The sequence below is a fragment of the Xiphias gladius genome, chromosome 8, assembly GCF_016859285.1.
Source record: "Xiphias gladius isolate SHS-SW01 ecotype Sanya breed wild chromosome 8, ASM1685928v1, whole genome shotgun sequence".
Lineage (NCBI taxonomy): Eukaryota > Metazoa > Chordata > Actinopteri > Istiophoriformes > Xiphiidae > Xiphias > Xiphias gladius.
This window is the reverse complement of record NC_053407.1, coordinates 2,985,922-2,998,953: the sequence shown is the minus strand read 5'-3', so window position 1 is coordinate 2,998,953 and position 13,032 is coordinate 2,985,922. Positions and strand designations below refer to the sequence as shown.

The window sequence follows — 13,032 nt, the reverse complement described above, 5'->3', positions numbered from 1 at the left end:
TAACATTGATGTGTTTTTTTTGGGTGTGTGTATTTTCTCACCCCTGCTTGCTGTACATTGATGTAGACCAGTAGAGAGGCTAACTCTAAGTTTTCACTGTAGCCATTCTTTAGAGGTACAGAGCGGTAACCTGTTCAAACAATAAAAAACATGAAATCCACTCTCTGTGTGAACACAGTTAAGCTTGTAAATGATGGTCCAATGTCAACTGGTCATATCGAACTACAAAATTAAAAAGGACAACGCCAGTGTTTTTAATTGCTGCAGCCCATTTATTATAAATCCCATTTAATTTAAATTATTGCTGCAGGTCCAGATAAACCTGCTAGACCCCAAAAGCTAATCACGATTCTCTGCATTTGAAAAAAAAATTACATTTATTAAACCATTTATCATACACACATTTTGTTGCAATACCACTCCTTTTACTTTGATACTTTAAGTACACAAAGCTGATAATACTTCTGTACTTAGTAAGATTTTGAATGCAAAACTTTTATTTGTCCAGTATTTTTAAACTGTTGTACTGGTTAATCTGACTTAAATAAAGGATGTGAATACTTCTTCCACCACTGCTGGTTTGTGTTTGGAAATGTAAATGCAGTGTTATGTTAGTCTGAGTTCATAAAACAAATCAATCAAAATAAAATGTAATTTTCAGGGTTAATGTACACTGCTCAAAAAAATTAAAGGAACACTTTTTAATCAGAGTATTGCATCAAGTCAATTAAACTTCTGGGATATGATCTGGTCAGTTAAGTAGCAGAGGGGGTTGTTAATTAGTTTCAGCTGCTTTGGTGTTCATGAAATTAACAAGAGGTGCACTAGAGGGGCAACAATGAAACGACCCCCAAAACAGGAATGATTTTCCAGGTGGAGGCCACTTACATTTTTTCTGACTTTTTGACTAGTTTTGCATTTGGCTAGGGTCAGTGTCACTACTGGTAGCATGAGGCGATACCTGGACCCTACAGAGGTCGCCCAGACAGTCTAACTCCACCAGGATGGCACATCAATACGTGCCATTGCCAGGTTTGCTGTGTCTCCCAGCACAGTCTCAAGAGCATGGAGGAGATTCCCAGAGACAGGCAGTTACTCTAGGGGGCGGGACAGGGCCATAGAAGGGTCCTTAACCCATCAGCAGGACCGGTATCTGCTCCTTTGTGCAAGGAGTAACAGGATGAGCACTGCCAGAGCCCTACAAAATGACCTCCAGCAGGCCACTGGTGTCAATGTCTCTGACCAAACAATCAGAAACAGATTTCATGAGGGTGGCCTGAGGGCCTGATGTTCTCTAGTGGGCCCTGTGCTCACTGCCTGGCACCGTGGAGCTCGATTGGCATTTGCCATAGAACACCAGAATTGGCAGTTCCGCCACTGGCGCCCTGTGCTTTTCACAGATGAGAGTAGGTTCACCCTGGAGAACGTTATGCTGCCTATAACATCGTTCAGCATGACCAGTTTGGTAGTGGGTCAGTGATGGTCTGGGGAGGCATATCCATGGAGGGACGCACAGACCTGTACAGGCTAGACAACGGCATCCTGACTGCCATTAGGTATCGGGATGAAATCCTTGGACCCATTGTCAGACCCTACGGTGGTGAAGTGGGTCCTGGGTTCCTCCTGGTGCAAGACAATGCCCGGCCTCATGTGGCAAGAGTATGCAGGCAGTTCCTGTAGAATGAAGGAATTGATACCATTGCCTGGCCCCCACACTCGCCTGACCTAGATCCAATAGAACACCTCTGGGACATTATGTTCGGTCCATCCAACGCTGCCAGGGTGCACCTCAGACTGTCTTGGAGCTCAGTGAGGCCCTGGTCCAATTCTGGGAGGAGATACCCCAGGACACCATCTGTCGTCTCAGTAGGAGCATGCCTTGACGTTGTCAGGCATGCATACAACCATGTGAGGGCAATACACAGTACTAAGTACCGTTTTGAGTTGCTGCAATGGAATTTCAGCAAAATGGACAAGCCTGTTACATCATTTTTTCACTTTGATTTTCAGGGTGTCTTTGAATTTTCCCATTTAGATATGATGTGTTTTCAAAGTGTTCCTTCAATTTTTTTGAGCAGTGTATTTAAAATACAGAAATTTAGGCCAAATTCCTAATTCTTCAAACCAAACCTACACCTTTGTCCTCAAGGTCAGTTAAAATACACCTACAGTCAAGACTGTAAGTATTTGGACAGTTACAAGGTCTCCAAGTCTGTGATAGACTGGCGACCTGTCCAGGGCTGACACATAGACACAAACAACCAGGCACGTTCACATTCACACCTACAGGCAATTTAGAGAAGCCGGAGTACCCAGAGGAAACCCACGCAGGCACGTGTAGAACATGCAAACTCCAAACAGAAAGGCCTAGCCAAACCAGGGTTCAAACCCAGAACCTTCTTACTGCAAGGCAACAGTGCTCACCATTGCACCAGTGCGCCCTCAAACACAATCATCATATTTAATATTTTGAGCATAATCCCTTGCTTTAAAGTCTCTGACCCACTGACATCAGCAGACACTTTGTATCTTCCCTGATGATGCTCTCCCAGAGCTTCACTGCACAACAAGGTCTTGGTTGTTGTGAGGTCTCTCTGGCTTTAGTCTGGTCTTCACCAAGTGCAAGGTTGTTCGGGCAGACTCAAGATCAGGTGACTGACTCGGCCAGTTGAGGATATTCCACCTCCTCATCCTGGAAAGTTCTGTGGTTACCCTTGCCGTATGCTTAGTATAGTTGAACTGCTGAATGATGAAAAGTCATCAAATGAGATTTGATGCATTTAGCTGAATCTTAGCACATACAAGGGTCCTGTATCCCTCTGCATTCATCCTGTTGCTTCTGCCAGCAGTGAAAACATCAATAACTTCCAATGTGTCGGGTCAATTGGCAGCCATACATGCCCAAGCCATAACAGAACCACCACCGTGTTTGACAGATGAGGTGGTGGCTTTGGGTCATTAGCTGTTTCTTTTTCCTCCACAATTACCTCTTTCCATAATTTTGATTGAAGTTGATTTTTGTTTCATCAGTCCTTGTGAACTGCCTATCTGTTTTTGACGTTTACCAGGAGTTGCATCTCGTTATGAATCCATCCATCTTTTCTTCACCATGCAAATGATTTTCAGGTCATCCACAAGGCTTGTGCTACTGAGTCTTCCAAGTCCTTTGCTGTTTTCTAGTTTTCCTATAAGCACCTGCTTTTTTAGAGCGCTCCCACATGCTGAATTTAGCAAACCAACTTCTTTTGATATCTCTCGGATAGATTGTTGCCTTTTTTTGAGCCTCATTATTATCTTCTTCACTTGCAAGATCACCTCTTCACGCCTCATATTGACTGATGACTCTACCTCAATCTAAATGGCAACTCTCAACTCTCAGTCATCTCTGAGCCACGTGTGGGCTTTTTTTGTGCATGAACAAACACTGAAATGACACACAGCTGCCGAAGAAACATTTAGTAGCAGTTTATTGACTGTAAAGGATTTTACACTAAATATTAAATATGATTTTATTTTATTTCATGTGTATCTGTCCTATTATGTTTGAACCCCTAAAATTTAGGCACTATGTGTTTAAAGGGCTATAGCTCCCACACAGTTCTTTCTATATAGATGTCAGCCCTCTCAAATTAAAGCTGAGACTCTGCATTTTAATGTAGTATCCATTATTTTATCTCAAATTGAATGTGCTGAAGATCAGAGCCTGAAGAACAAAAAATGTCTAACTGTCCAAATACTCCCAGCCTTGACTGTACATGATATGTAGAAGTTCATATTTTTCGGGTACTATGTGTCAAACGATGAAGGAATATTTTACCTCAATGGTTTATTTTTACTGATCATTCATACTTTCTACTGTATATGAAATCAGAATTGTCTCAAAAGATGTACAAGAGAGGGTAGAACTGAAAAGTTATAAAGTAAGTAGAGTGTACAGAAATCTTGTTTCTAGGGAATAAATAAATATGTTATGTAATGCTCTTGCTTGATAATAAATACAGGAGCTTCATGTGAACAGCTATTCACTACCTCTAGCCCTCTGTGCTGTTTGTATGTGTTCCCACCTGAGCGGATGCCTTTGACAGGAAATGTGGCTTGAGCCAGGAAGTTTGGGTCTGAGAACATGTCCTCCTCATTGACCACAAAGCGCAAGAAGGTTAGCTCAGGCTCGTACACGGTGAAGACTACAGGCTCTGCTGGGGCTTTCCATACCGGGTTCAGACCATTATCACCTGCAGTCCACAGAAACACAGCACTGTTCACATGATTACAAAGATTCAACAGGATATAGCTGCCATCCAACAAAGCCTTTGATTGTACAGTCAACCCCCCCCTTACGATAGACAACGGTCTTGAACTTCTCGTCTGTGTGTCCACATAGCTCGATCTCAACAAATGGACTGGCGATGCTGCGGCCGGGCTTAGGAAGGTGTCTGGCAGCAATCACCTGCAGAAGACAAACACAACTGCTGTTGTAAAGTTCTCTCCAGACCAACAAGCAAAATATAAATATACTGATATTCATCCAGTATTTATTTATTTTATTACGAAATAAAGATCAGCCAGTCAGCATCATGCCCCTCTGACATAATGATGCAGTCTGATTGTCACAATATCACCTCATGATGAAGACTACAGTGGCTTCAGAAAAGTATTCAGACCCCTTTACTTTTTGCACTCTAGATTTAATTTTATCAGTCTACACTCAATAACCAATAATGGCATAGTGAAAACATATTTTAAGAATAATTGCAGATTTATTAGAAATCAAAAACTGAAATCTTTCATTAACAAAAGTATTAAGACCATTTGCTGTGGCACTCCAAATTGTGGTCAGGTGCTGGATTTAATTATCCTTGAGATGTCAGTTTCTCCCATCTCCACACAGGATCTCTGGAGCTCAGCCAGAGTGACCATCAGGTTCTTGGTCATCTCTCTTATCAAGGCCCTTCTCTTTCGATTGCTCAGTTTGGCCGGGGGACCAGCTCTAGGAAGACTCCTGGTTGCTCCACACTTCTTCCACTAAAGAATTAGGGAGGCCACTGTGCTCTTGGGAACCTTCAATGCAGCAAAAATGTTTTTGTTCCTCGACACAAACAGCTTTGAAACCTTATACAGACGGGTATGTGCCTTTCCAAATCATGCCCAATCAACTGAATTTACCAGAGGTGGATTCCAATCAAGGTGTAGAAACGTCTCAAAGATGATCAAGAGAAATGGGAGGCACTAAAACTAAATTTCAAGTGTCAGAGCTAACTTTCTGAATACTAATTTCAATATATTTCAGTTTTTCCTTTTTAATAAATTTGAAAAAAAATCTTAAATTCTCCCTGATGAGGGAAGAAATTATTTTTTTTTATTTTCGCATAAGGCTGCAACATAACAAAATGTGAAAAAGTTGAAGGGATCTGATTATTTTCCAAATGCACTTTACCGTGATATATACCGTTAATATTAAAGTACAAGTACTGATTTAAGGGTCTTAATACTTTTGTAAATGAGAGATTTCCAATTTTTGATTTTTAATAAATTTGCAAAAATTTATAAAAAACATAATTTCACATTGTCATTATGGATTATTGAGTGTAGATTGATGGGCAAAACTACAAATCATATCCACTTAAAATTAAGTCTACAACACAGTGACTTATTCAAAAAGTGAAGGGATATGAATACTTTCTGAAGCCACTGTATGTGTTAGCCATTTTTTATTAAATGTGAGTGTGTGTTTGAGTACAGACATACCCTGACAACAATGTTGTACTTGACCTTCTTCTTCTCTTGGTTAGGGTCGAAAGTATCATAGCGCATGAGCTCCGGCTGCAGCACGTAGCCCGTACGTCCATTCAGACTGAAGAGGGCGCTGTTCAACTGGGTGTATTTATCTAGGTGGTAACATACATATTATATGACCCTCTGCTCTACATATGTGTCATACCACATAGCTGAAAACACCTTGTCTTTAGGCCATCATTATTGAAATTATTGTAAAAATTAAGTCAGACGTGCCTCATAAGAACAGATGATGGAAGTAAACTGGTCGCTACAGCTGGTGACATCAATCCTGATAGAACATCAGCAAGTGTCTGCTCTGCCTCTCTTTCTCCCCCTCTTCCATCTCAGAAACATGACTCCTCCTCTGGGCCTTGCATTTTCATGAAAAGTTTCCAGACCAAGCTATTCTTCATTTGTCCACTAGTTGTCCCCCTTGAGTTTGCCTCCTCTGCAAATAACCTGACCCTGCACACCTGTCCCTCATTTCCTCATTGTCCCACACCTGTTCCTTGTCCCTTCATCAATCCCCAATGAATATATACTGGCCACACTGTATTCCATGCTTATTTGCCAGATTCATACATCGTTGATGTAGTGTCATTGGCCTATATACATGTAACAGTAAGAAAAGCACAGGTGTAAATAATAAAATGAATGATGAAGGCAGGGGTTAAATTCTTTCTAGTCACTAGTTTACTAGAAACAATGTTGATACCCATATGGAGGTCAGCAGGAGTCTGGGCTGCTGTGATGTCATTGTATTCGGTGAAAAGTACTACAGAGGCTTTTCTAAGATCTTTTTTAGCATTTTAAATTGAACAGGAACTTGTGGGTATGTGTGGTTATATGACCATGGTTCCATGTTATCCTGTTAATAATTTTCAAAACAAAACAAACTGCAGAGTGCCCGAAACTAACCTACGACACCTTTCTGTGGCCACCTTACTCTCCCTCCCTCACCTCGTCTGTGATGTAACAAATGAGCCTTTTAGACTAAAAAAGTGCTCCACAATCATATTCAAACTCTTAACATTGATTTTTAACTGAAAATGTGAGTTTTTTTAATTGCAGTATAATTTTAAACCATCAATTGCTCCTTTTCTCACTTACCCTCATGTCACCTGCCCTGTGGCATCATCATGCTTTCTCTCCCTCTCTCTCTTTACTCTGAACGCACCAGAGTGGACATGAAAGAAATATCAGTAAACTAGTGACTATAAACAATGTTGATAAACATATGGAGGCCAACAGGAGCCTGTACATTTCGAATAGACTGTTTTGATGTCATTATTTTGGCTTAACCACCAATATTTTCTCCTTTTCTCATTCACCTCCATGTTGCCTGCTCTCCCTGCCCTATCGGCATCATCATGCTCTCTCTCTCCCTCTCTCTCTACTCTGAATGCCCCAGAAAGAACATGAAAGAAATATTATCAGTCAAAAGTGGTGTTTCTTACCATGATGTTCAGAAATGGATTACGAAACATTTCTGATCTAAATGGCTTTGATTATTATATCAAGAAACACTGACTCATTTCTTGTATACTTGTATCGTTTGACTGATAGTCATTTTCTCACTGCTCTCAACTTACTTTTTTTTTCTGAGGCTGCCCCAAAAACTGACGAATGTAAGTGCCACCCTTCCTCTTGCTCACAATGACACTTACTGTAAATGAAAGCTGATTGTAATAAAAGTGCTTGCACTTTAATCACACAAACACTAGTAATGCTATTTCTCATGAGCAAGTACAGCTATAGAGTATACTATACGAATATGCAAGCTAGTACTGTCTACACAAATTACACATGCAGCACAACATAAACGACTGACACTTTACTTAGAAGTCACACTGGCTTTCTGACAAATATAACGTAATAAAGACATCAATGGTTGAAGATAAGTGATATATGTATATATAAACATACATAAATCTATATACATATACACACACACACACACACACATACACACACACACACATACACACACACATATATATGTATATGTATGTCTATGTATATGTATATATATATATATATATATATATATATATATATATATATACACGCACACACACACACACATACATATATATGTATATATATATACAAACATATACACACACATATATATATATATACATATACACATACACACATATATATATATATATACACATATACATACACACAAATATATATACACATACACACATATATATACACACATGCATATATATATGTACACATATATATACATATACATCTATATACATTTACACACATGTATACATATACATGCATATACATATATGTATATATACATATAAATACATATACATATACATATATATACACATACATAAATATACATATATATACACACACACACATATATATACATATATATACACACACACATATATATACATATATATACACATTTAACATTTGTTCATTCACTTTATGATGATATGGAGCGATGATGGTGAGGTTTGTCGTTTTGTTGAAAATAAGTGATGAAAGTAGGATTTAAATTTGAAATGTGAAAATACAACAATACTCTCCAAACACAACACAGCAATGAGTAGTGAAATGCTGTTCATTTAGCTCAGTTTATTTAAGAACATTCAGTGCCATGTGTTACCTAGATATATCTAGCAGAATTGGTATGCCTGCAGGATGCTCATTGTCCATTAGTTCTTCATTTTTCAACTTTGAAATTTTGTAGGTGCTGCACTGAATATCTCAGTGTTATCCAAAATAAAATAAAAAAAATATAAATAATTATATAAAAAAAAAATTATAAATATTTTTTTTGAATAAAACCTTTTCAACACTTTGAAAACAAAACAGTTCATAAAGTTCCCTAGAAGTAGAGCCTGTTGTTGGGATGTTATCTAATGTAGATGGCTGAGCTAAGAACAGTCTGGACCAGGTATTCATCCAGCAGTTCACATTCTAGATTTGAAAGAGTTTCAGGTTTTACCAGTTTAAGTAGTTTAGATATCTCTGCAAACTGCTTCTTAAAACAATCATGTTAACACACCTTCCATATTTGTTTTATGATTAGAAAGAAGATCTGTTTTCAATGACTAACTTCACCATTAATTTTCATTGTTATGGATCACAAAATATGCTCAATTGTTTTTTACTTTCATTTGAAAGATAAGACCATAGATAGATACGACCATATTGTAATATGGCACATCACTCAACAATACTGAATGTCATACTAATTTGTAGTTTGGGTTATAAATTAAGGGGAATACACCAGTAATCATTGCTTGTGCCTTTGTTAATTGGATTTAGTTTTTGTACTTGCTGTAAAAAAGGTTCAATGTTGAGAATTCGTTGACAACATCAGTCCTATGTTATTCTTATCTGTGTTCTCTCCATTATATCCAGGTTGACTACAGAGATATGTCAGAGCTGCAGCTGAGCAGCGAAAGGACCTAGATTTTAATGGAAGAACTCTCCCATATATCTTTTTCATGGACAATGAGGCTAAAATCAGGGACCCTCAAAAGCTGAACTGTTGAAATGGAGAGAGATGATGGGCAAATGGATGACGCTAGTTTACATTTACAGCTTGTAAGAGATCTTATGACATTTGATTGTGTTTAATGAAAAAAAAGAGCAGAACAAGTTTAATTCAGCAAAGGTTGTGCTAAATTAATGTATTCAGTACAACATTTTTAAAATTATTATTACGTGATAACATGATATTTTTATATTCTAATACAATGGAAACTAAACTTCTTGTCATCATTCAAATATATTCAGTAGCTAAAACAAAATCAACAGGTCAAAACAAAATCATCAGGTCAGTGGCAGGGAATTTAATAAGAGATAAGATGAAACCATGTTACCAATGAGGAAATTAGGTTACTGCAGTGGCTAGAAGAAATATTCAGCAAGGTAAAATATACAGTATGATCCCACTAGAATAGGAAGCAACAGATAGGTCAGAAAAAATAACCAAATATTATAAGTAAGTCTGTGGATATTATGAAAATATGGAACTATGTGATTGGATATAACAAGCTTGGTTGGCATTTCCAACGTGCCGAGCAGCCTAGCTTGAGCATGGAAAATATATTGACATTTGTAATTTTTATCTCATAATGAAAAACTATTATGAGGGTACTTCAAAATAATTAGACTTAATGCTTTTTTGCTGAAGGTAGAGAATAAAATACGGATTAAAATGCTTGTAAATTTACAGGTAGCAAGTTAAAAGACTGCACGTTTTCCTGTAGGCATGATGACTATTTTTCAAGTGCGCCGACTGGTTAGATGATTATACATCCTAATATGGATGAAAGTATCGCCTGACTGTAATAATTAACATGACAAGAAATAAAAAGCAGTGTAAACAGTGACATTTTACAAATAAGTAGACCATGTCCATGAGTCTGGCTTTAACACAAAGTTTCTAAAAGGATATACACTGTAGTTGACTGCACTTAAAGCCTAATGAAAGGAAGTAGGGGGGCTGAAAGTAGGGAAGGGGCTATTGGCCCAGCACACTTTATGTCCCTGAACCACATTTGTTTTGAGTCACGGTCACTGTATCTAAGGTTCAATCATTCCCATTCACTCTAAGACATCAGGTAAAACTACAGACCATCTTGCAATGGGATCACACCAAGGATTGTATATAACGATGGACAGCTTATCAAAAGTGAAGCCAAAACATCTCGATTGCACCCTGACTGCAGTATTGGTCATGAACTCCGTCCCTTCCATGTCAGCAGATGGGAAATGGGCCAAACAAAAAAAAAAATGAAAGTACACGTCAAAAATTTTTTTCCTTAGGATAGTTTCTGTCATTTTAGGATTTTTTTTATCACGCTGTATGTTCAAGTGTTAATTTTTCGGATACATTTGGTTTTAATTAGTTATTTGATGCCATAAGAATGGGGTGTACCGTTTTTATAGCATCAACAACAGCTTTGTGTGCGCTTGCAATTGAGTCCAGTGGGTGTATGGGCTGGACCTTGATACCGCTGATCAATCTGCCGATTACTACTGCGTAGACTCTGGCTCTAAACAACGTCACCGGCGCAAGATGGCGGCTGCCATATCCAGGATATTTTATTTTTATATGTTTATATAGATAATATAATACGAGAACAAAGTAAAATTAAAAGGGTATGTTAAAAAATGGCTCATCGCCTGGATGTAAAATGATTAGCTAGTCTTTTGTATGAAAGATTATACAGTAGCTTTTGAACTAGGAGCCTAGGCAATATATAAATTTTATTGTCTTTCTGGAAGAAAACATGGCAACCTATGTTAACATTCTGATATAGACTTCAGGACTTTGCACACTGACTATTTTCAAAATTCAAACCAAGAGTCTGATTGACATCTCGGCCATATATATGCTTTTTATTAAAAATAGATATACAGTACATGTCCTGCCAAAATTAATGTCTGACACACATATAATAATCCTGATAAAGTTTAGTTGTTTTGCTTACTAATATTCAGCTAAAATGTTGTAATTATGTCAGATTTTGATTTGAATTATAAGATATCAAGTAAGTATGTTGTTCCTGTATTCAGCTAGCTTACATCACATGTTAAAATATTAGAGTCATTCGTCACTGGGTGTCTCCTGGAAGAGGTGTTATTGCTAAAGCTGCTGACAGTGACAACCATTTCTGACAGTTTGCTACTATCAGCCAGTAGCTACAAAATAAAGCTAGCAATACAATGGTGAGCTCCTTACCTGTTGTAGTAAAAGGAAAGGAAGAAGTGTGTCCCGAGTGCCACAATGTCATGATGTTTTCCGCGCTGTATCTATACATCAGTGAACTGGGCAGACAGAGAGCTCACAGTAACCTAGCTGCTAACAGGCTAAAATGGGTGCCACAGATACTTGCCACAGTCACTCTGTGCACTCACTGTCATTTTTGTATATGTACAGTCACACAAAATTGTTTTAACGTATGTTAAAGGACCACTGTCTAGACCATGTGATACAGACAGAAGATAGAGTTACACATCCTTCTGTTGATGAGCAAAGGGGATATAACCTTATAAGACCCGCCCACACGAGAGCTTTGTGTCAGCCCTGACACTGAAAAATTCAGCAGCTAAGCTAAAAACATCCACTAACTGAACTGAAAAAAGTGAAAGAGAAACCCTAAAAAGAAGGAGAATATTTATTTATTATATGTTCACTTACAGTTTTTTTGTTTGATTTTTGGGAGATTACCCTAAATCAAATGTAATCCCACAGACCTGTGTCATTAATGAATAGGAGACTACTGTCATATAAATTTCCCCCTGTAGGGGAAATTATCAAACACCAAAACACCACTTTTACATTATTTTATTCACTGTGACAGACAATGGCAATAGCATTGACTAGAAGGTTTGCAGTGGAACTGGCTTTGCTAGACGGAGGTTATTTGCATAGACTTCGTAGCTATGCAGTAACTCCGTAAATGAATAGTTGGATATTTTGGGAAAGTCCAGAAGTCTTGCTGTCACCTTTAGGTTGCCAGGGGACCGACATAAACTCAAGGAAGGTACTGCGCCTGACATAAACTCAAGGAAGGTACTGCGCCTGACCAAGAGAGAGTGTAGAACATAATCTCCTCTAAAAGCATAACATGTTATTTTCAATTTTTTACCCTTGGTACAGCCAAGCCAGCTGTTTCCCCAATTCCAGTCTTTATGCTAAGATAAGCTAACTAGCCACTGGCAGCAGCTTCATATTTAGTGTTCAGCCAGCGTAGCAGTACTTATCTTCTTGTCTAACTGTTGACAAGAAAGTGATTAATAGTTTTTCCTAAAAATGTAAAACTTTTACTTTAGTGCACAACTACAAATCCCGTTTTTGTATTCTTGAGTAATGTGGTCATGACAGACATGCCATTGTTATGACTAACTGTCTCATCACACCACAATTAGCACAATGAACCTAATTTGCATGTTCTTGTTACATAAATAGGTAGTGATGAAAGGTTTGTGTCATAATGACTACCTATGGGTTTTTTAGTTGTATTGGTAGTGTTAGTGTGTTGGTTGGAGGTAGATTTGTTTGTGGCCAAATGGATATAAAAAGTATAGCTCTATAGATCTGTCTCACTGCAGACATTTTGACTTTTCATAGCAAGAAAAGCACTGGTGTAGTGAATAACGAAATTGATAGCTGCATTCCATTTAGGTGCATCAGTTCCAGGCCCCAGGCATTCCGCATGTCAGCTCAATGACATTGAGTACTGGGACACTTAAAAG

General features: G+C 38.1%; 1 protein-coding gene across 5 annotated transcripts in view; it reads right to left on the bottom strand.

The window, feature by feature from the left end:
• Positions 1 to 13,032, bottom strand: part of LOC120793769 (1-phosphatidylinositol 4,5-bisphosphate phosphodiesterase gamma-2-like) — a 61,953-nt gene that overhangs the window by 888 nt on the left and 48,033 nt on the right. For 4 of the 5 annotated variants that reach the window (XM_040134143.1, XM_040134139.1, XM_040134140.1 and 1 more), the window contains 4 exons: positions 5,746 to 5,885; positions 4,339 to 4,447; positions 4,065 to 4,232; positions 42 to 130 (listed from right to left, as the gene is read on the bottom strand). In XM_040134143.1, coding sequence (XP_039990077.1) covers positions 42 to 130; positions 4,065 to 4,232; positions 4,339 to 4,447; positions 5,746 to 5,885 — 506 coding nt within the window. Of the gene's footprint in view, positions 1 to 41; positions 131 to 4,064; positions 4,256 to 4,338; positions 4,448 to 5,745; positions 5,886 to 13,032 lie in introns of those variants that run through there. The other variant, XM_040134142.1, reaches the window with a different exon arrangement.